This window comes from Triticum dicoccoides, chromosome 5A, assembly GCF_002162155.2.
Source record: "Triticum dicoccoides isolate Atlit2015 ecotype Zavitan chromosome 5A, WEW_v2.0, whole genome shotgun sequence".
In the NCBI taxonomy this organism is placed as follows: domain Eukaryota; kingdom Viridiplantae; phylum Streptophyta; class Magnoliopsida; order Poales; family Poaceae; genus Triticum; species Triticum dicoccoides.
Window position 1 is genome coordinate 593,183,226 of NC_041388.1, and position 22,988 is coordinate 593,206,213.

The following is a 22,988-nucleotide window of genomic DNA, read 5'->3' on the forward strand; positions in this document are numbered from 1 at the left end:
CTGATATGCAAGGGCCGGCCCTGAGTGCCATCACTAATGTCTGCTACCGAAAGGTTGCAAGCATCGTCTCAACATCTGAGTCGTCCGAATCGGAGAGCAAGACTTCTCGCACGGGTTCAATTCCATCTACATGGACAAGAATCGCACGCCGCGTGAGTCAATCAACTAGGCATACCGCTCGGCACAAAGCACAAAACAAGCACTAAACGGCGGCGGCTATGGCGGGTGATCCCGGGCGGCGACGAGGGGCGGGTTCGACGGCGGTCGATCCCCTGCGGCGACAACGACGAGGGTCGGCTCTTCTCACCGGATCCGGGGGTGGCGGTGCAGCGTATCGGTGCTGAAGGGTGCGGGACGCCCCCGCGGCGCGATTCCGCCCGCAGATTTGGCCGGAATCGCCGGCGGCGGACGGGCGGAACCAAAGGCGGGCGGCGGCGGAAGGAGATGGGGAAAGACGCGCGGGCTGAAATGTCTCTCCCGTCAACCGCTTCACTGAGATACGCGGCACCGCAGGGGCGAAGGGAAAACGGCCGAGATTTTGCCGCGCCCCTCAAAATTTTTTGCGGGCCGGCCGCGTTTGCGGGGTCTGTTCGGGCGGGATTTTTCGCGCCGACCCGCATTTTGGCGGTTATTTTGCGGGTCGGGCTTTTTGCGGGGTATGCTAAAGTTGCTCTAAGCAATGCGCCGTGCTGGCCATTGATCCAAGTATCCAACGTCTCACAACTGTTTTGACCGATTTGGCCACAGAAAATAGTTACTGCTGGCAGCAAAACGCCAACTCCCTGAAAAAACGCCAACCACCAGCGGAGAAGGAGGGAAAGCGGAAGCAGAAGCAACCGAGCGAACGGCGGCGACGACCCGAAGAGGGAGAAGAAGATGGTGATGCCCACGGACCCGATGCTATGGCACAAGGTGGCCGCCGTCTCCGGTAACCCCACCCCCCTCCCCTGCCCTCCCCCTCCTCCTCCTCCGGCTGCTTCCGCACTCTGACGGCTGTGTGAAATTGGTCGGGCAGGGGTCGCTGCTCTTGGACTGGGCACCTATGGAGCGCACATGTTCCGCCCCCAGAACCCTAGATACAAAGAGGTACACTCGGCCACTCTCCGTCCATCGATCCCCGGCCGCTCCCTCGTTCCACTTCCGACCCGTCCCTCCAAATCATGTAGATCAATCTGCGTCTTACAGTTGGGGGATTTTCTTTTTTGACAGATTTGGCAGACCGCGTCCCTGTACCATCTCGTCCACACCGCGGCGCTGCTCGGGGCTCCCATGACCAAGCGCCCCAACATCGTCAGCATTAACACCCGCATCCTGCTTTTGCTTCTTTTTTTAATCTAGCTGCGCGCTAATTCATGCGGTTCTTTGCTGTGTATGCAGTTCGGAGGCCTTCTGACAACTGGAATTGTGCTCTTCTCTGGAACGTAAGTGTGTGTGTTTGTCTTTAAACTGCACTGTGAACTTTCATGGGATGCAAAGAAAATAAGGACCGCTGGTCTTGGATTTCGTTTGCGTTGTTTGGAATGATGGGATTGCACAATGATTGTTGCTCATTTCATTTCTAGGTGCTACACTGTGGCTTACCTTGAAGACAGGAAGTTCTCTTCACCAGCACCGATCGGTGGCTTTGCATTCATTGCTGCTTGGGCCAGCCTGCTCTTCTGATTGTATTGTGTTTTATCGGGTGAAAACTATGTCTACCTTACACAAGGCTTTGTATCAGTTGCTCTATTAGGTCATGATTGCACTGCTGTGGCACACATCTTTCTCGTGGCCTTTATAGATAATAATTGAAATAAAACAGTTCCCTTGATGTTTCACACTCCCTCATTTGTACATCCTGCTTAACAGTCCGATCAATTGCTCATGCCAATGAAGCTGCGTCTCTTGTTTCTTTAGATTTAATGCCAATACTTTTTCCATGATAATCACGGTATCTTGGCTCTCGTGGCTGGCCTTGCAAACATGGTCAGCTTGATTTCTGCCAATCTCTCTGCTTCCATCCATCTACAAAATATCCTCATTTTCAGGTTATAGTTTGGTTCACCGTGCTCCCATAACTTGTATCATTATAATTTATTTAACATTGTAGAGATCGGGCACGGGCACGGGCACTACTTAGTGTAGCAATGATTTCATCTATTTGCGCTATAAGTGTCAGATAACCATAGTGATTATTGCGCTTGATTATATCCTAGCTGTTTGGGGTCTCTACCCCTTTACACACCATATAAAAACCCGCTCAACTTTTATTGATACAAAACCAGGCACATGACTAAAATTGAAAAGAGTCTGATTACAAATGAGACACATAGTTGACACATTTTGAAGTATGGAGCAATACTAGACATTGCCCACCTGATTCGAGTAATGGCATCCCCTCCACAAAGACGAAAAATGTGTCGAACATTTTTTCCATTCTTTTCCTGAAGGATCAGTGGAAGAAAACCAGGAATGCATGCGTCTTCCAGTGCTTTGACCACCGTTATATCAAGACACTACTTCAAAGTTACATGAGTTACGACCTGCATTGGCATGAAAACACAAAGTGAATGACATGGCTGAGAACGATAATGTTTTTGTATACTCCCTGTCATTCACAATATAAGTAGCCTAGACCATTTACACGGTTTTCAAAGTAACACTTGGATCATAATTTTCTCAAAAAATATGTTGTTTCAAACAAATTCTAAATATAATTATGACAATATTCATGTCAGTTTCATATTGTCTAAGCTGGTAATTCTTTCTATATCGATGGTCAAACCTAAAATGTTTGACTAGCACAAATTTGAAAACTGCTTATATTATGAATGAGGGGGAGTAAGATAAGTTACTTATATTTGGATGCTATCCTAAATTCTCTAAGAGTACACGTGCGTGTGTGCGGGCTTGTGGTGTGTGTGTGTGTGTGTGTGTGTGTGTGTGTGTGTGTGTGTGTGTTGTGCTCTGCATGTTTGATCTTTCTAGTGGAATTTCAACCTGCAAAAGTGTATGCTCCTAATGATGGTTTAGGTTGTGAACATACTTGGGTTTAGGTCGGTGACCATTGCAGCTGCATTGAAGTAGCAAGAACCACCATGTTTCTTGTATTTTTGCCAGTAGCTGTTGAAGGCATAAGATGCATGGTCCCTGACTGTATTGGAAAGGTAACATGATTTATTAGGCTCAATCATCGTACAATCTGCACCTCCAGGACCACATGCCCAGCTAAGAGCAATCTGTAGGATATCATCTGGTGTTTGCTCATCCACTATGCACCACTGCTTCTCCCAGTTGCGATCCTCTGCTTGAAAATTTATAGGTGTAAGTATTTCTTCAAATTCCTTAAATGGTTCAGTGTTTCATTTATTTATCTGGGAGACATATGAATTCAGATCACACTATTTCAGTTACTGGATGGTTCTTTTCAATGTCCAGTGATTATTTCTGTATTTACTATGGGGTCAAGGTTACAGTTGACTTTATCTTGCTAGCATAGCACCCCATGAATCTAAGTATGAACAGCAATGAGGCCATGATTTCTCAGGCTCAAAAGTTTCTGGTATCTCAAGAGCAAAATAAATATACCCACTAATGAATCTGACAGAAATCTGCTTATGTAACTTTGAGCAGTGGATTTGGCAATAGCGGCTCCCCCCTCCCCCGGTTTGCATGGTTTAAAGTCTGCATATCTTTGTTTTCAGTAACAGAGTTGAATCACTCGGTATATGCTATTTCAGATATGCACATATCCTCTCTCTACCAAGCTACCATACGGCATGTTTCAGACTGTTAGTCTTTACTATATTGCTTACTCTGAGATTGGATTTTATGTTAATAGAATTTTGAAAGAAGAAACACTGGGATGATTAGAGATAATAAGATTAAAAATGAAAAATAAAGGATAAATAGCGCATGAGCATTTTGGAATCAGGAGCCACAAGTTATTTTCATACCTTGCTGAGCCAAAACTGTGGTGAAGTGAAGGATAAAATAAAGTAGCAGTATCAGCCTTGCTGCTGCTTGCTTCTTCAGATAGCAGTTCTTCACTCTGGCTGCACTTGGTGGTAAGTATGTATGCATTTTGCTTCTTTCTACTCCTAGCACCTTAACAATTAAGTAACTCTACAATGTGCTTGGTTTGATGGAAATCTACAAGTTGTGTGAAGGTCATATAAGGCTCAGTCTCTGTAGACATTAAGATGGGAAAAGGATGGGCTAACTTTTATTATCTGAATATTAAAGGCATCCTGCACTTGTTCTTTACTTCCTGGACACTTCTGAGAATCTTTTTCTGACTAAAGCGCGCACTGCAATATAATGTTAAAATTAAGAAATAAGAAAATTGATTACCAGTGATGTAAGACAATGGGAAGTAAATCTTCTTTTATTTCCTGAATTCTGCAATGAAACAAGTGAACAGAATTTTAAGTTTATTGTTTGACAGTGTAGATGTTTCCTGTCAAAATTTGTGCTGGCGTTGCAATTTCTATGTGTTATATCTGATATTTTGGATGGGTGCACGTAGTTAGGATGGATCATACATATAGTGGAGTCATGGTTGATGCTTTAAAAAGTTGAAAATCAAAGCAAAACTTTGATATTTTCAGGCTTTCAGCATACCAACTCTGATACCTTGGTACGTGGAACCACGCAAGTGATTTCGTATACTTGGAACTTATTAGCTTTGCCAATCATGTTCCTTCAGACAAGCAAAGCAAAATAAAGATTATTCCTTTCTTTATCATGCTCCCTAGACAAGCCAGGAATCTGATGCCTGACCTTGCCTTGCACTCGTTTTCTTTAGAAAACTTTCTTTCCAGTTGCCATATATGACATCTGCCTCTGAAATCTGTTTTGTTCAGACACCTATATACATCTGAATTCTACTTGCATGGTAAAGGTAAACCTTCACCTCTACTTCCTGTCCCTGATTCAACTGCTCTTCATCGACACCTCCAAGTATGGGTGATGGGATCATCATGGTACCATCACCATCTAACCAGGAGTATATCAGAGATGTTGCAGAAATTGATTTACAGGAGTACAAGGACATTGAGAACATCGCGTTCTACCAGGTTGCAGCAAACTCGGGATCGGGCTTGTCTATGGAAAGTGAGAGATCACTAAGGATCCATATTTGTACAGACCAGGATGGTGTCAACTTTCTGCTTGAGTTTCTGCATCATCTTGTGGATTCGAAAGAGAGCTACAGAGGCGTGACTAATCTCCTTTTTCATGGTATTGAATGGCAGCCTGAAGCAATCCAACTTCTCTGTTCATACTTAGGCCCTGGCTCGAATGTGAAGCAGGTGGAGTTCCAAAAAAATGTGTTTAGCACAAAATCAGCTGTTGCTTTAGTCCCACTCTCGGAAATGCTCCAAAGGAACAACACCTTGAAAGCAGTTGTTTTCAATGATTGTAGAATTGGAGCTGCTGGAGCGACACTGCTTGCGTCAGCTTTGGCAAAGAACAGAAGTGTGGAAGAGTTTCAAGTATGGGAAGACTCCATGGGCTCCAAGGGAGCAGAAGAACTCTCCAAGATGATTGAGGTGAACTATATGTTGAAGCTGCTGATTATACTTGACAACAACTCCATTCCAGCGGCTCCGCTTATCTCTGCTGTGCTGGCACGCAACCGCAGAGTGGAGGTGCATATATGGGGACGCAGTCGTGATACAAGAGGTGGCATGAACAACTGTAAAATTGTTGAGTTCCTGCCAGAAACTGGAAACATGAGGATTTACAGCAATATCAATTCTACAGGCTTACAACGGGTTGCTTGTGCTTTGGCATGGAACACCACGGTGACAACATTGGACATGACGGGTGTCCCTCTGAAGTCCAGATGGACCAAAGAACTTAGAGAGGTCCTCGACCGGAATAGGAGCCTAAAAGTTGTCAAACTTACCAAGTGTTGCCTCAGGGACAAAGCAGTGGTGTATATAGCTGCAGGACTGTTCAAGAACAAGTATTTAGAGAGCTTGACTTTGGATGGGAATCGCTTTGGTGGAGTTGGATTGGAGCATTTGTTATGCCCTCTTAGCACATTCTCGCCACTTCAGACACAAGCCAATTCCACTTTGAAGGTTTTGAGTTTTGGGGGAGAGAGAACAAATATAGGTAGATATGGTGTGGCTGCAATCTTGCAGATGTTGGAGACAAACCAGAGCCTTATTCAGCTGGCAATATGTGATGATGCAAGCCTGAGATCAAGTGATGTTGTCAATATCTTTACAACCTTACAAAGGAATGCCACTCTTCGAATTTTATCATTCAGAGGGTGCAAGGGAGTTGAGGGGGAAGCAGTTTTACAGACCATTATGAATACTTTGCAGGTCAATCCATGGATTGAAGAAATTGATCTTCATGAAACACCTTTGCATGTTGCAGGCAAGACAGGCCAAATATATGAGAAACTTGGTCAGAACGGGAGTTTGGTTCTGCCAAATGATTTGCTTGATTTGCCACTAAGTGCTCCTACATGCTGCCGAGTTGTTCTGTGTGGCCAAGAATTAGCAGGTGCAATTTCACCCACCAGCACCATCCTTTTTCTAATCTATAGGCCTCAATAAAGAAATACTAGTTTTATTTTGTTCAGCATACAATTTTGGTAACCTGTGAATTTTCTGAATAGATTATGTCAAATATCATTTTGATGGAATGTGCTTCACATTCACATGACATGTGGGCCTGCTAAATTAGTTCCAACATTTTGTTGACTTCGCTATACAAATATTTGTACCTTACATGACAGCTCTACAAAAACAAATCCCATTATGTTGTCTAAGAATTGGTTATAAATGTGATGCTTCAATTTGCATGTGCTCTCAGGTAAAAGCACGCTATGTAGCTCCATGAATCAGTGCATGAACTCAATGAATTTGCCTCACATGGATGTAAGAAAAACTCAGAAGACTCCAGTTGAGCAAATGCCATTTACCGATGAGAATAAGATGAACTCAATCTTTGATGGCAACACAAAGTTGACAATGTGTAATCTTGGTGGAAATGAAGGAAGTTTTGCGTTGCATGATTTCATGTTCGTGGTGCTTGGTGGTCCAAGCTTTTTCATGATTGTGTCTAGTTTGGTTGGAAAGCCTGCTACTAAATATCCAAAAAGCATAGATGAGATTGAATGGGAACTCATATACTGGCTGAGGTTCTTGATTTCAAATTATAGGCGGAGAGTATCACGGTCACACTCGTTCCGACCCTGTGTAACTATAGTTCTCACCCATTATGACAAGGTATCTCATCTACCAGAAGGGCTACAGCCAATTGCTACCGTTGTACAAAGGCTCAGAGAAGATTTCCATTCACATGCAGAAATTTACCCCACTGTTTTTGCTGTGGACTCGAGATCATTGGTTTCAGTAAGCAAACTCACTCATCACCTGCGACAGACAACAAAGACAATAATCCAACAAGTTCCTCAAGTTTATGAAGTATGTAATGATTTGATCAAGATTTTGCATGACTGGAGGTTGAAGAATAGCAGAGCAGTGATCAGGTGGGCTGAGTTCTGCGAGATATGCCAGCTCAACATTCCATCGCTAAGATTGAGATCGAGGCGTGATAATGTGGAGAAAGTGGACACACGGAGACGTGCTGTTGCGAAATCACTGCATACCTTGGGTGAAATAGTATTTTTTGAGGAACTTGGACTTCTGGTGATGAATTGTGAATGGTTCTGCCGAGATGTCCTCAGCCAACTAGCTACATTGAAGTCAATCAAGATAGAGAGCAGTGGTGGTTTTGTCCATAAAGAGGAGTTGGAGAAGGTTCTGCAAGAGAAGCTGCGCAACCAAATTCCAAGAACAAACTGGAGAACTGGTGCATCCTTACAGGCCAGTGACATCATAAATATATTGCTGGAACTCGAATTATGCTATGAACAGGACCCTGGGAACCCACATACATTACTCTTACTACCAGCCATTCTTGAGGAAAACAAAGGAGGGGATGAGAAATGGCAGTTAACTATGCCGGAATGCAGATTTGTTGGAAGGCGTCTCGAATGTGAAGATGTACACATGCTCCTAACAAGTGACTTCTTTCCAAGACTGCAGGTAAAAACATACACCAACAGCTAATTACTAATGTAGTTTGTAGCTGCCAATATATTGCAAGGTCCTTTATTTTTTAGAAGTTGAGGCTTTGCAAAAACAATGCCACAGTTGTTCTGCTTTTTCTGATATTTACTCTTGAACATATATACTGACTGGCGGTTACACCTGGATATTGCTTCAGTGTAGTATAGATACAGATTCGATTTTCTAAAGGAAATTTTGCTTTCCAGGTTCGTCTGCATAACAAAATCATGTGTCTTGGGCAGCAGGAAGCAGTTTATAACCTGGAGAAAAACCTTATTTATACAGTGATTAATGGTGTCCATGTAAAGATGGAGCTGGGAATGAAGTTTGGCTCATCTATAGATGTGCTTGCATGCTCCAATAGAAATATTACGGACATGGTGAGGCTACTCCACAAGTTTGTAATCCCAGCGATACTGAACTTGTCTCCCAATATGACGTTCAAGGAAAGCATTCTCAGGCCTGACTGTGTGAAATATCTCATACCAAGAAGGTTCCGTGCAACTCAACAGCTCCCTCTGAAAAAATTAAAGCAAATTCTACTGTCACTGCCGGCAGAAAGCATATATGATTATCAGCATACCTGGAGTGCAGTTGAAAGCAATAAAAGGCTCATCTTAAGATCAGGATCTGACCATGCCAGAGATCTGCTATCAGATGATGACTTCCATGAAGTTCTGCACCGTAGGTATTATGATTTACAGTTTCTTGCGACTGAACTCGCTGTCACCCCTGACAATCTGCAGCAGCCTGAAACTATCCCTGAAGCAGACGTGGTTGATCCCTCCATCCTGGGCATCGCGAGAGGAGTCGAGATGGTTCTCCAAAGACTGAAGATAATAGAGCAAGGAATAAGGGACCTGAAGGAAGAGATTGCAAGCTTGAGGTACTACGAGTATCACCTTGTGACAGAGCTCCACAGGAAAATGGACTACGTGATGAACTACAGCATTCAACTGGAAGACAGAAAAGTGCCTCAGATGTTCTATCTTGTCAGCCTAGACAACCGCTCCAGGAAGCTGGTCACAAGGATCCTGCCCGGCATGCAATCCCTACGGGTGCACATGCTGTGCGAGTTCCGAAGAGAGATGCATGTGGTGGAGGATCAGATCGGATGTGATCTGATCCAGGTGGACAACCAAGCGGTGCAGTCCCTGCTGCCCTACATGAGCAAGTTCATGAAGCTCTTAACATTCGCCTTGAAGATCGGAGCGCATTTCATCGTTGGGATGGGGGAGATGATCCCTGACCTCAGCAGGGAGGTGGTGCACCTGCTTGACTCCTCGGCAATGTACGGCGTGTCCGCCTCGTCGGTGGGGGCTCTAGGCGCGGCAGTGATGTACGGAAGAGCGAGGAACAGTGGCACCAACGACATGGGGGAGGACATGAAAGCGGCCAGGCAGTGGCTTGTGGATTTCCTGAGAGGGCAAGGAGTTCTGACAGGGATGGACATAGCGCAGAGGTTTGGCCTGTGGCGCGTTCGGTACAGAGACGACGGCCACATTGGGTGGGTCTGCAGGAAGCACATCGCCGCGAGAGGCGACGAGGTCTTCGAGCTGCCGCTCTGAACCATCCACTCCAGCGTGCCCGACGGCCCACGACCACAGGTGCCTCCCTCTCACGTCACTCTGCCGATAGCCTGATAGGTGACAGCTGAGAATAGTGAATATGCTCTGTTCTTATCATTATGTTCTGTCAAAATGTGTGTATTCCTGTATCCTTGCAAATTGCTTTGTTTGCTGCTTTGCATTGACCATTTCTATGTGAATCCTCACACTAATACTGAAGGATGTGATCTGCCTACGAGTATAGTCAGAGCGATGATTTTATATAAGCTAGGCATTTGATTTCCTTGGAGAAAAACAAAACACACAATGTTCACAATGTGACTCAGGACGGGCGGCTGCATCGGGTAATTAATGCAGAGGTTGAATTCATGGCTTCCTCTGCCAACCCAGACGATGATCGCTGCTAGCTACATACATGGCGGGCAGTGTCCGATGATGCTCCGGCGAGCTCAGTGCTCAGAAGACCGGGCAGCCCTTGACGACGATGCCGGGCGCGGTGGGGCAGGTGGCGAGCGGGCAGTGGTCGACCTCGGTGCCCCACCACTTGAGGTCGTGGTGCGCGTTCTGGAGCGCGAAGAAGATGAGCACCCCCATGAAGGCGGTGCCGGCGTCGAGCGCCGCCGATAGCACGTAGTTGTACTTCTGCCACCACCCCTTGCGGTACCTGAAGACGAAGAAGTTGAAGACGGTGCCGGTGACGAGCCAGCTGGCGATGTTGGTGGGCGTGGCCGGCGGCATCCCGGCGAAGCCGTAGGAGATGACGGGCACGTTGACGAGCGCGATCCACTTCTTCTCCGGGAACGCCCGGCTCAGCAGCCACACCGGCACCGGCAGCACGGCGCCGACCACGAACAGCCACACCAGGTTCCGGTACAACCCGTGCTGGCCGAAGAGGCGCCCCGGCCCGATGAGGCCCCAGATCACCGACGCGTCGAAGGTGACCCGGTACTTGGGGCACGTCCAGGGGCTGTCCGGGTGCAGCGCCTCCACGTCGCAGATGTTGTCGATGCTGTCCAGCATCCACCACGCCACCGCCAGGTTCACCACGCCGGCGACCACCGTGCCCACCAGCTGCACCGGCCAAGCGCACGCCGGTTAGTTCAGCGAGTGATGAGCATCTAGTGCATTGTGGGGGCTGAGAGATCGATCTCTGTTACCTGGGCGGTGTACATGCAGCGTGGCGGGATCTTCATGTAGTGGCCGAGCTTGAGGTCGGCGAGGAAGGAGAGCGCGTGCACGGTGCTGATCCGGCCGTAGATCTTGAAGAGCAGGTTGGCGATGGGCTTGCCGGGTAGCGCGTAGCCGATCATGAACTGCGCTATGATGTCGTACCCGGGTTGCTGCAAGCAGATCAGGCGATGAATCCGTTGATGATCAGTGCAGCGGTAGCAAAAATTGTAGCATTACTGATGAAGAACGGAAGAAAGATGTTCACCTGGTTGGTGGTGGCCTGGATGACGCCGATGGGGAGGGTGACCACGAACGCGAGCGCGAAGGCGAAGAGCATCCCCCACCATGGCAGCTGCACCTGCTCCTTCCACACGAAGCACATGAGCAGCGACACGGCGATGCTCCCCGCCAGCAGCACCAGGAACCACCACTGCGGCACCTGCTTGTACCTCTGCATGAGCCTGGCGTGCACGTCGAGCTTGGCCGCGGCGCCTATGGCCCTCCGGCTCTGCCGCCACATGTCGGCGCCGTGGAAGAGCAGCACGTGCACGATGGTGGCGGAGAAGCGGAGGAACCCGGAGCCGATGGAGATGGCGAAGAGCGGGCTGAGGTAGAGCTTGCCGTAGCTGTCGTAGGCGGCCACGTTGAGGTCGAAGTCGGCGGTGAGCACCTTGGTCGTGTCGTACTTCTGGCCCGTGGAGGTGAAGAGCTGGTTGGAGAAGATGGGGAAGCGGCGGGCGTCGAAGGTGTTGAAGCGCCAGTAGCAGAGCGGCACGATGACGTAGATGAACATGACGAAGCCGACGGCCGTGTTGGCGATGGACGCCCACGGCGCCACCAGCGGGCTGCCGTGGTACGCCGAGATGCCCGCCCAGTCGAGGGTGAAGGCGCCGACGCCCAGACCGTGGTAGCCGGACCCGACCTGCTGCGCTGTGATGCTGCGGGGCCACACCCAGCACGCCCACGAGAAGAAGGTCAGGATGGGAAGCAGGTAGCCGGGGAGCGCGTAGTAGGCGAAGCTCGCGAAGAAGAAGATGAGGAAGAAGCGCATCCGCGACGGGCCCTTCGCCGGCTTCCCGCCCTCCTTCGTCTCGTGCAGCGCCCTGCATTCCATCCAAAGTTGTAAGTAACCCAAATTACCTCCCCAAATTAAGATTAGCTTTAGCAGAGCTCGTGGGTAGAATCTACCTGAAGAGGGAGACCTGGGCGAGATTAGAAGGCCACCACATCTCGGCAGGGTCAACCAGGAACCTCCTCAGCATGCCAGCCCAGCCATAGCCCAGAATCTGCATGCAGTTTTGCACAAGTCAGTGCACTTTCTCCAGTGTTTGCTTTCGTACTCTTAAAAAAACATCACATGAGTAAAACACAGACACTTTTCTTCTGGATTATATTTAACTAATAATCGCTTAATGACATGACAGTGCATCCATGATGTATTTTTTTGGAGAATATACATCCACGATGCAATATTGCACTGATGACCGCAACCTGACAGAATTTTTTAGTTTTTTTGACAGAATTTCAAAGTTGACCACGTCGAAATTCCACAAGAGGTGCATGCATACGCAAGAAGAACAGAGTTCCGCCAATTATTCGTAGGGCCATGGATTCTCGGTGGCGCCAAGATTTTCCTCCATCCTTTCTCCGAAGAATCATTGGCGGTAACTCTCTACGCGGACCAAAACATCACACCATCGATTGGCAGCCAGACATCTATAGTGTTGGTCACATCTCCTAGCCCTTAGCTAGATGCCTCGTGCCCGTCGTGCCCGTCGCATTCGCGTGTGGAATCGAACACCAAACGGAACATAGGGCACTGTCAATTCCTTGATGCGCATTGATCAATCAACAGAACTTAAAAATGAAACTTTGAACTTTTGGTTCTGTGAATGGCGCTAACAAAAACCATGGCCCATGAAATTGAACGAACGAGATTGATGATGAAGGTATCGGACCTGCGTGGAGAGGACGATGAGGAGGGCGCAGAGGAAGCTGAGCGACTGCTTGTAGTAGGCCTTCATGACGGTGATGGCGCCGATGGAGTAGGCGTCGCCGCCGCCGTAGGAGACGCCGCAGTTGGCGAAGATGGTGATGATGACGTGCTCCTTGATGTTGAAGGGCCCCGGGTTGAGGTTGAAGCTCCCGAGGCGGCCGCCGAGGAGCCGGACCTTGCGGTCGGGCAGCACGGACGCCATGAAGCGGCCGACGGGGAGCACGAGGATCTGGGCCAGGATGCCCGAGATGGTGAGCGGCTGCGTGCGGTACGTGAAGAAGGTGTTGAGGAAGATGAGCACCACGCAGGAGGCCAGCCCCAGCGTCCAGGCCCGGAATGTCATCACCGGCGTCGCCGGGTCGTCCGTCTCCGGCACCACCAGCGCCACCTCCTCCACCGGGTACCGCTCCCCCTCCCCCTCCCCCTGCGCCGCCGCCTTCCCTCTCGTCGCGTCGGCCGGCGGCTTCGTCGACGACATCTCTCTCACGCTCTGTCACACACACGCTCTGCTTCGCTGGCTGTGGGGTGTGGCTGCCCCCGAGCAGAGCTACGAAGCTACAATGATTTGCTCCTATGTATCTCCGGTGGACAAGTAGCTCGGTACACTTGCGGAGATTCTTGGATGGTAGCGTCTGACCTCTGGTCGTCCCAATTTATATTCCACATTCGCGTCTCCGTGTTCCCTCCACTCCTCGTACCCCTGCCGCCGCCTTGGGTTTGGGCGAAGGAAACACATCGCGGCCGTCCGTGGCTCTGATCGGACGGCGGGCGAATGGACACCGGGGCACCCCGACGGGCACGCGCCGGCTTAACCCCCGGCACACGGTGGCACGCGCGCGGCGCGCCGTGGCACACGACTCATCGTGCGTTGCCACTTCGTGTGATCGCGCTCGGCTGATTGGGGTTCTTGGCAAGTGAAAGCTGTTAAAGCCGCTGGGTTGCTCTTGAGCTTTAGCAAAGTGGCTTTTTAGTCCTGGCCCTGATCGTGCAACGCGCGGCGCCATTGGCGAGACGGGCCTGCCAGTTGCGCAGCTTTTATTGTGGGTCGTCTCGTAGCGGAGGGACGCAGGCTACTCAGCATTGCACGTACGGTTAACCCGCGGTCCTGCACCGGCAAGCTGGCAATTGTGCCTTGATTAGCAAGGCGTCGATCGTACTTGCTCAATGTTGACCCGTATTCAGAGCATCAGTATATATCGAGTAAAATAGTTAGCAACCTCGTGTATTAATTTATGGTCCGGAAACAGGGAACATCAGTTTCCTCGATAAACAATTCGAGACGAAACCTTGGGCATTGAGCGGGAATCAGGTGTCGTCAAAAGCGCCTTGGCTAAAGTTTTTGGCATGCTTGACGTGTGTGATGGTAGTTTCCCATGCCCCGACCTTTGTTCTCTTCTCTGCCTCATCCGGATCATTTAGATGCTCCCGCCTAAAAAAGCAAACGATGCATGCCCCAATTGCCTCACGCCTCAAACCAAATATCTACAATATCGATATATTCGTGTCATCCACAGGACTGTTCAAGAGGATTTTGTACTCGATCTGCCGATGGCTGGCATCGGCGTGCATGGATGGAGCCGAGGGATGGAGCTAGGCACAAGTGGAGGGTGGAGGAAGAAGGCATCTGGTTCGAGTGAGCGAGCGCACATGGACGTGGGTGGCGGCCACGCGCGGTGCATGCATGCATGGGCGTGGCTTGTTTCTTCCGCCTGCTGTACAAGAGGACGGCATGCACAGGAAGGATCGCTGGCTACTGTGCCGTGGCCAGCAGGTACCAATCGCTTTTGACATGGGGATCGGCGATTAAAGGTGGCCAGCTTTCCGGTGCCCTTGTCCTCTCTCATCATGTGAAGAACGGAAGAAGTGAACCCATCCATCATCCATGCATTGAAAAGTAAACTGGATACTCCCTCCATTCCACAATGTAGTGCTTCCTCTATCCCCGTGCTTCAATTTTGACCGTAAATTTAACTACCAAGACCGATTACGGCGGGAGCAAAAGTTATATCAGTGAATTCATATTCGAAAGAAGTTTTTAATTATGTAACTTTTTCTCCCGCCGCAGTCGGTCTTGTTCGTAAAATTTATGGTCAAAGTTCGACATCGGAAAGCGCGAGCGCACTATATTTTGGAATGGAGGGAGTAGATGCCATGAGCACGATTGCATGAAGACCGTGTGGATAAATGATTCTCATCTGTTTTTACTGGGCTCTAGCGCAGCTTCCATGCATGCATCATGCCAGTAGGAGCAAATCATGAAGAGATTTGGGGCCTGCATCGTTGACGATACCGTCGATAATGCGCGTCGTCGCTGGTTGAGTAAAATGGCTGAGTCTCACGCCGGCCGTCCACGTAGCAGGTTAAGCATCTCTCCAACAGTGACCCTACGGCAGGCGCGATGGATGGATCGATCGGTCCAACGATGCCGCATGCGCATGCATGCTGGTGTGGACCTCCATCGATCGACCGGTCTCCGCTCCCCCGTCGCTGCGCGCGCGCGTGCCGCTCGCCGTGCGCGTCCGCTGGCCAAGTGGGAGTGGACCGTATATGTAGCGACAGATCGCTGCCGCTACTCGCCTACGATCGCCGATCGGTAGGTCGATACATCAATGGACAAGACAATGGTGGTGGGCGTGCACGGTGCACCTATACAACGCCCGCCCGCGTGTGGCCGTCGCGCCGCCGGCACGCGCCCGCGCACCCTGTCGCCGGGGCGGGGGCCCCGCGCGCGCCACCTCGCCGCCACATCGGCGTTCGGCCGCCTGATTAGCGCGCGCCGCCGTGTGTGGCGCGCGCGGTTGTAGTGGAAGGGCTTTTCGGCATAGGTTTATGCACACCACCCGTGGGCCAGCGCCAGCGCCGGCAACGCCTACCCCGAGGTAGTGCCGGTATCACTATGTGTGTGCACCTTTGGCTGCACAAACAAACAGCAGCCGAGTGCAGAGGTAGTATCTAGGGCCTAGATCCGGGTCATGCTATTTTGTACCACGTGTGCTGGAGCCAATGGAGCAGTAGCACGGACGGGACGGGCAGCGCTGACCCCGGGGCGAGTCGTGTCGTGTGTACGCGCCACCTTTCGCTTTCCCTTTCCGCTTTCGCAGGTCCGCCACCGCAGGAGGGAGGCAGGGATCCGCGCGTTCGTGGAATCAAATCCGGCCGGGCCGTTGGCGTCGCCCAGCCACCCGTCGCGGGGCGTAGACTCGTAGCTCTCCATCCCGCACTGTCTGTCACCAACCGGCGTTCTCTTTCTCTTTCTCCTCCCGCGCGAGCGAGACAAACAGCTAGCCTTCGGTCGCGTCGCCGTCCGGCGGTGGCGCCACCCCTCCGTTGCGTTCTGCGATTCGGAGGAGGTCGGAAGCGTGGATGACCGCGGAAGCAAGCGCGGATTTTAATCACTGATCCAATTTTCTCTCGGAGACGCAGGCAAAACGATATATGTCGTGGAGGGAATGGATCGCGCGCTCTAGTGCTGCACCTTCAGCGGGAAATGATGCTATTCTGTTTAGCGCTCGCTTTCACCAAGCTTTTTTAGAGGATTCGCTTTCACCCAGCTGCACAGTCAGAACCATTCAAAGTCTTCGAACCATTCAAAGTCTTCTTCTTAGACATATATACAGGCCCGTGACATGAGACGGCCCGTTCCTTTTTCAACTGGGCTCACACCCCTTTCCATTAATTTTGCAATCAACGGAAATACATAGGTTCGGTTTCAACAAGTCTCTAGGAACCACATCCAAAATAAAACGACCACCAGAACCCAAATAGGACTAAAAGGGGTAGAGCGAGCTGGAGCACCGCCAGGAAACCCACAACAAGAAGACCCTAGAACGGATCAACCGTCATGGGGCGAAAACCTGACGGCACTAACATGCTACTATCCTAGACAGCAAAGCAGTGGCGGAGCTTGCAGCAAATTCCTGGACGGGCTGGGTAGGCTAAATTGCATGAAATTGGTTTTTCCCCGGCCCATGGGCCGGCTATAAAAGAAGGATGTGGTGCAAAGCTGGGCGGGCCATGGCCCATGTAGCCTTGCTGAAGCTCCGCCAGTGCAGCAAAGTATATGGAAGAAACTATGCAGCCACCCAGGAGAGGCATAAGGCAACTGCGAAACAACTTCCGACAAACACCAGAACGGGCATCAAACCCCAGTGGAATCGGTGAAACTGGCGAGATGACCAAGCTAGCCAATCTGAACTTCATCTCCATCCCTCAGCAGCATCCACCCCTGAGTGTACGACCTGTCTGCCTGAGCCGCTGCCGCAAACGCCAGCCTTTTCACCCCAGCCTTGAACCTCGTCCTGTCTTCTTCTTTCAGTAGTCCTGCCCAGTACAACATAAAAGAACAAGCACTGAAAACAGCCTCCGGCGGAGTACGAGCATTGTATTTATCAAAAGTAACTTTGTTTCGGAGGCACCAAATCCCCCAACAAATCGCAGCAATAATCATCATATAGAATTTCTTTTCGCCTGGAAAGAATTTATAAAGCCAAGCCCAACATTGCCACAGTGATCGAGGGCAACAGGAAGCCCCAACTGTTACACCCAAGACCCCCCATACAGTTCGAGCAAGTGAGCATGTAAAAAACAGATGATTAGCATCTTCCATGTTATTGCAGAAGGAACAAGCAGGATTTCCAGGCCAGCCCCTTTTTCGCAAGTTGTCCCGTGTAAGCACGACATTTTGAAACAACTGCCACAAGAAGATTTTAATTTTTAAAGGGATACTAGCTTTCCAAATCCATTTGTTATTCGGACCAGCCAAATCCCTCGCCAGCCACTCATAAACTGATTTGGTGGAGAACCTCTTCTTCTTATTAAGGCTCCATGAAACTACATCAGGGGAGGTGCTTAGGGTATATTTTTTAGCCTCAGAGACCACCCAGTCCCACTGATCATTAACCTCTCCAAACAGTCTCCGTCTGAACCCCAGTTTATAGTCCTTTGCCACAAACTCAGCAATAGTCCCATCCTGATCTTGACATATACTAAATAAGACAGGCATCTTATCTCGCAAAGGTTTTTCATCCAGCCATGGATCGTGCCACACCCTAGCCAGGTTACCACTATCGACCTGGACGACCCTTCCAGCCATATACGTCTCTTTTACTTTCATTATTGCCTTCCAGCAAGGAGAATCAGAGAAGCGGCTACGAATATTAGCTACAGTCCTATTTTTAAAGTATTTGGCACGAATAATACATTGCCACAGCCCATCACAAGTCTCAAGCTTCCACCACCATTTTGTTAAGAGGCTAATATTTTGTTTATGGAGATCTTTGAGTCCCAATCCCCCAATACTCTTGGATCGGCAAACCCTGGCCCATTTCACCATATGGTAAGCACGCTTTTTATTTTTTCTCCTCCAAAAAATCTTCTACGGTGTTTGTCCATTTTGTCAATAAAAGTTTTGTTGAACAAAAACATTGACATAAGATATGATGGGATTCCATCCAGACTGGAATTTAACAGAGTCAATCTAGCCCCAGATGATGCTGAATATGCAATCCAAGCATCAAGTTTTTTAATCATCTTAGCGTTCAAAAAGTCCAACTCTATATTTTTCACAGTGAAATAAGTGACAGGAGCACCCAGGTATCTGCACTAGTAGAAAACAGGGTTTTGATCACAGCTCAATGTACATATTAGTCCCGGTTCCATTATGTGAGCATTAGTCCCGGTTCGAGCGGCTAGGGCGTCGGAAAGGCATTAGTCCCGGTTCAAATGAGACCTTTAGTCTCGATTTGAGACATGAACCAGGACTAAAGGGTGCGTCGAACCGGGACTAAAGGGGTTCGTGTCTCAAACTCTACCCCCCCCCCTGCGTATCGTCATTTTAGTTTTGAAAAAACAAAAGAAAATGATAAAAACTTCAAAAAATAAAATCATTCGAGATGTAGTTATATTACTACATCTAATAGTTAGGAAAATTTAAAAACTTAAATTTGGACATGTTTTGCAAAAAAGTGTTATGAAAAAGTAAAACGGCTATAACTTTTGCATACGATGTCGGAAAAAAACGTATAATATATCAAAATGTTCAGCACGAAAATTCGCATCCAATTTTGATTATCGTAGGTCGTTTTGCAATTTTTTTGAATCCTCAAATTCTAAAAGGAAAAAAAAGTTATGCTCAAATTTCAGTTATTTTGAATTTTCGTAAAATCTGGTCAGACTGTGGTCAAACTACTTATTCAAGAAGTATTAATGTTACTAAATAATTATTCACGAATATTAGTGTTACTAAATAATTATTTGAGTTTTTTTTTGAATTTTGGTCAAATCTGGTCAAACTATGGTCAAACTACTTATTCAAGAAATATTAGTGTTACTAAATAATTGTTGTTTTTTTAAGAATAATAGTTTTAAATTCAAACAGTGAAACATGTGACTTCATGCTCAAACTAAACTCCTGGGGTTAATAGGATTGACATCTTACTATTGTCAGGAAAACAAGAAGTGCAGACTTGGAAAATAGGGGGAATAGAACTCGGAAGTTAAATGTACTCAGGCTGGAGTAGTGACAGGATGGGTGACCGGCCGGGAAGTTAGACGATTTGGAATGATGAGGGGTGATTAAAGAATAAAGATTATAGATTAAACAGAGCAGTGATGAGGGGTGATTAGAGATTAAATTGTAAAATAATTCGGAAATTTAAAAATCAGGAAAAAAATCAAAAAAAATTATCTAGTCCCGAGCTCCAGACAGCGACCACGTGGAGGGCCTTCAGTCCCGGTTCGTAACAGAACCGGGACTAAATGAGAGGGGGGGGGGGGCTTTAGTCCCGATCCTTTAGTTTCGGTTCCATAACTGGGACTAAAGGTCCATTTTCTGTCAGTATCCCAGATTCATTGTTGGACAAATTTACTCTAAAGATATTATGAGAAAAGAGTTGCACAGTTAATTATGTAAAATCGAACGAAAGGCGTTACGATCTTGCCTGAACAAACACACACATACACACGACCACGGTGGCTGGCCGACAAACATGCCCAATGATACTACTGCAAGGAATGTTGCATCCACGCAAAGCTACATACGATTTACGTGATGCAGATGATTTGGCAGGTTTGGATTGGAATAATGGGAGGAAGGGGGGCCATCCTGTGAAAATCAGGGGGAGGGGATATTTAGAGGGAAGGTTACATAGGATCACCTAACATGTTACGTATATGTAGAATTATTGTACTACTGCCATCCCTCAAAGCACGAGTCTCAACATAGCAAAGGAAACCCGGTGAATCGCTACAATTTGAAAGAAACACACCTCTAAGAAAGAGAGAGAAAGAAACACATCGACGGAGTCCAGGTACACATCCCACAAAACTAGAATCATCCATGATGAAACATCTTGTGCATTCCCTTTAGCACCACCCTTCTTGCATTTGCTCCCACTAGATTTCTCCTTGAGCATTGCACTGCCCTACTTACATTTGTCCGTCAATGCGCTTTTCTTCAAGAGGCATCCAATCGTCTTTTCATATTTTGTAGGATCTAGCTCGATGAGGAAATCATAAAGCTTAGCGGCAAAGAGGGCCTCGGGATTAGGCACAACCACACCGGCCACAACAATATCCTCAACCATAGGAATATTAAAAGACAACTCCTCTCTCCATTTTCAAACACTTGGCTAGGCTGCAGAGTGGTTGGAACGGGAGCCAAAGTCACAATCGAGCACCTCCTCCCCATGCTCCCCTGACAACGGCAAAGCCGGTTCCACATGCATCCCTTAAGCCCAAGCATGACTTGCAACACCGGAGCCAGGTCCCCGACAATTGCCTCAACCATGGCGGCAACATTGGCAAATGGTAATGCATGCAGTGACGATGGACTGGCCATGGTATGAGGTGAGAACAATCATAGATCTATGCATCACTCACTTGTGCTTAAATCAAACATCGAGATCCACCATAGAGGGGCATGCCTCATATTCAGCATAAGAGAGAGTCTGTTTGACGCAACCTTCGCATGCTCCGAAAAACTCCCAAACTGAAGCAACCAACCATGCATGCATTGATTCAACGGCATCAAGCAAAGGCTGGATCGCCTCCTTTAGCTGGAATGAACCCAAGGTTAACACTTTAGAGCGCAGAACCTGGCCTTGGGTTACCAAGCCCATGGGAGCGGATACAACCAACGCCCATGAATCACACCGAATTGCCTTGGAATGGGCCTGGTGCTTGGCAATTCCCATTGGCAAGGCGGGATGCCGACGACGTGGCAAGGTTTGCCAACAAGCAGAGCGGACACTAGGCAGTGCGATACTCACGTGCTCGTTGGCCATTCTCAAGGCAACGAGAGCACCTAATCTGTAATCCAACACACTGTGTCCAGGAACAAGGCACTGAAGAATCAACCCCGATCTGGAATTTTTTATATAAATCACTCTGATTCACCAGGGCTATATCTCGCTCCTTCTGAGCCTCTCGCGCTTGACTAAATGGGTCGGCCTAACACTATAGCCCCGTTGCGGTTTTGGGTTATGTGCCGGTTCAGATCGGGTTTAGAACCTTTCGTGTAGTTTTTCCTTCTTTTTTTCTCTCTATGTTTTCATCAATTTTTTTATTTTTCAAAAAAATCTACCTTTTTTATGCACGAATAACATTTTTTTGTACACGCTGAACATTTTTCAACTGCATTAAACAATTTTGCACTGTATAAGTATTTTTAAAATGTCAAGAACACATCTTTAAAAAAGTGTGGACAAGTTTTTTAAATGCCATGAACATTTTTTGAATGGCACAAAACATTTTTTAATTCTGCAGGCAATTTTAAAAATTGTGTACATATATTTGGAAATGTTACAAACATATATTTTGAAAAATAAGAACATTTTTAAAATACCATAAACATTTTTTGAATCACATGAAACATTTTGTTCAATCATCTACATTCGAATGGAAAAGGGGAGCATTTGTGAGAGGAAATAAAGAATATTCATTTGAGGATTCTTCTGAATAAGCAACGGATTGAGCAACTAGCGCGAAAATCATTGCACATTAGCACATCCATTTTCTTGCTTGGGGACGAGGGGACTAAAAACATTGTCAGAAGCCATCTTTCTCTTTATAACTAATGAATTATCCTAAAAAATATATCTATGAGGTATTTTGACTTAATGGGAAGTAGACGTCTCATTCATAGGCCATCCTGAAGGCAGGAACTGAAGGCAGGCAAGAAGGCATAATTACATGGAATTTTTACATTTTATTAACATATTTGAGATGTCATGATTTTTTCTAACGATATTAAATTTGTTTTCATGTTGCATGAACGTCGTTTATACACTCCATGAATAATAGATAAATGTGCGATGAACATTTTAATAAATTTAAGTATTTCATTTCTGAAATATATTTGTAAGTATGTTAAAAATATTAAAAAGGTAAAAAAGAAATCAAAAATTTAAAAAGTGAAGGTAAAAGAGCTGCGTAGCATTTTTTTAGGTGTACCTGCCTAAAAAAATTCAGGCTATATATTGGGCCGGCATACTATAACATCGCTTTTTTTAGACAATACTTTAACACCGCTTGAGGCGATGTATAGAGAGTGAGGCCGACTTCTTTTTAGGTGTGAGCATGAGGTTATTTTTTTTTGTTTTTGTTTTTGAGTAACCGAGCGTGAGGCTAACTAATGCCAGCCCACAAATTGGCTAAACTCACTCTTTGGCCCACGAATAAAAGACGCCCGCCACACCGAATGCCAGCCCGAACGGCCGAACAGAAAGAAGCATTGTCCCGTGCTAATAGTCCCACATCGCCGGAGAGAGGAATGGACTACCGCCAACTGGCTATATAATGGAGCTGCGTCCGGCCGAACAAATCACGCAGCTGCGTCATGAGCACATAGCGAACTATTCTTTCGCCTTTTACTAAAGAATACCGTGTGCACGTGACATTAAGCAGCATACAATAATTTTTAAAGGGTACCTACTCTTTGAGTGGGCCCCAACAATACAAGCTTAATATTGACTGATCAATGTAGTTTTTCCTAAAAAAATTACCCCTTTATCTGCTATACTGCATGTTTAACATTTTAGCAGGCTGTTTACTTTTTAAGCTGAGTTTGAAAAAAAATTGGTTACACTAGTAAATATAATTACTCTTTGTTCCTTTTTTAGAAGAACAACTGGTTTTGAATTGTTTTTGGAGCTGTCTGAGGGAGCAGTTTTTTTTGCTAGT

The 22,988-nt window shown here is 47.5% G+C and overlaps 4 protein-coding genes and 1 non-coding gene across 7 annotated transcripts; 3 read left to right on the forward strand and 2 right to left on the reverse strand.

Annotated features, from left to right (window-relative positions):
• The first annotated feature begins 768 nt into the window (after positions 1–768).
• Positions 769–1,822, forward strand: LOC119303162 (transmembrane protein 256 homolog). The gene is made up of 5 exons (XM_037580257.1): positions 769–928; positions 1,016–1,086; positions 1,210–1,290; positions 1,378–1,421; positions 1,563–1,822. The coding sequence occupies exons 1-5, from the start codon at positions 877–879 to the stop codon at positions 1,660–1,662; spliced, it is 348 nt and encodes a 115-aa protein (XP_037436154.1). The 5' UTR covers positions 769–876; the 3' UTR covers positions 1,663–1,822.
• A 585-nt stretch (positions 1,823–2,407) lies between these two features.
• LOC119303161 (glucan endo-1,3-beta-glucosidase 1-like) lies at positions 2,408–4,080 on the reverse strand. Its single transcript, XM_037580256.1, has 3 exons — positions 3,936–4,080; positions 3,026–3,283; positions 2,408–2,522 (listed from the first exon to the last, which is right to left on the reverse strand). Exons 1-3 carry the CDS (start codon positions 4,060–4,062, stop codon positions 2,488–2,490), a joined length of 420 nt encoding a protein of 139 aa, XP_037436153.1. The 5' UTR covers positions 4,063–4,080; the 3' UTR covers positions 2,408–2,487.
• Positions 4,081–4,910: 830 nt separating this feature from the next.
• Positions 4,911–12,647, forward strand: LOC119303158 (protein TORNADO 1-like). 3 transcript variants are annotated; one of them, XM_037580252.1, is made up of 4 exons: positions 4,911–6,501; positions 6,814–8,051; positions 8,282–9,682; positions 12,322–12,647. In XM_037580252.1, the coding sequence occupies exons 1-3, from the start codon at positions 4,944–4,946 to the stop codon at positions 9,641–9,643; spliced, it is 4,158 nt and encodes a 1,385-aa protein (XP_037436149.1). In that variant the 5' UTR covers positions 4,911–4,943; the 3' UTR covers positions 9,644–9,682; positions 12,322–12,647. The 3 variants fall into 3 exon arrangements, with proteins under 3 accessions (XP_037436149.1, XP_037436150.1, XP_037436148.1); XM_037580253.1 differs by having other exon boundaries at positions 12,334–12,647; XM_037580251.1 differs by lacking the exon at positions 12,322–12,647 and having other exon boundaries at positions 8,282–9,862.
• On the reverse strand, positions 9,900–13,442 carry LOC119303160 (oligopeptide transporter 3-like). The gene is made up of 5 exons (XM_037580254.1): positions 12,772–13,442; positions 12,002–12,099; positions 11,079–11,916; positions 10,801–10,983; positions 9,900–10,714 (listed from the first exon to the last, which is right to left on the reverse strand). The coding sequence occupies exons 1-5, from the start codon at positions 13,285–13,287 to the stop codon at positions 10,100–10,102; spliced, it is 2,250 nt and encodes a 749-aa protein (XP_037436151.1). The 5' UTR covers positions 13,288–13,442; the 3' UTR covers positions 9,900–10,099.
• A 9,193-nt stretch (positions 13,443–22,635) lies between these two features.
• LOC119304461 lies at positions 22,636–22,754 on the forward strand. Its single transcript, XR_005148285.1, has one exon. It is a non-coding gene; the product is annotated as a U5 spliceosomal RNA (small nuclear RNA).
• Positions 22,755–22,988: the final 234 nt, after the last annotated feature.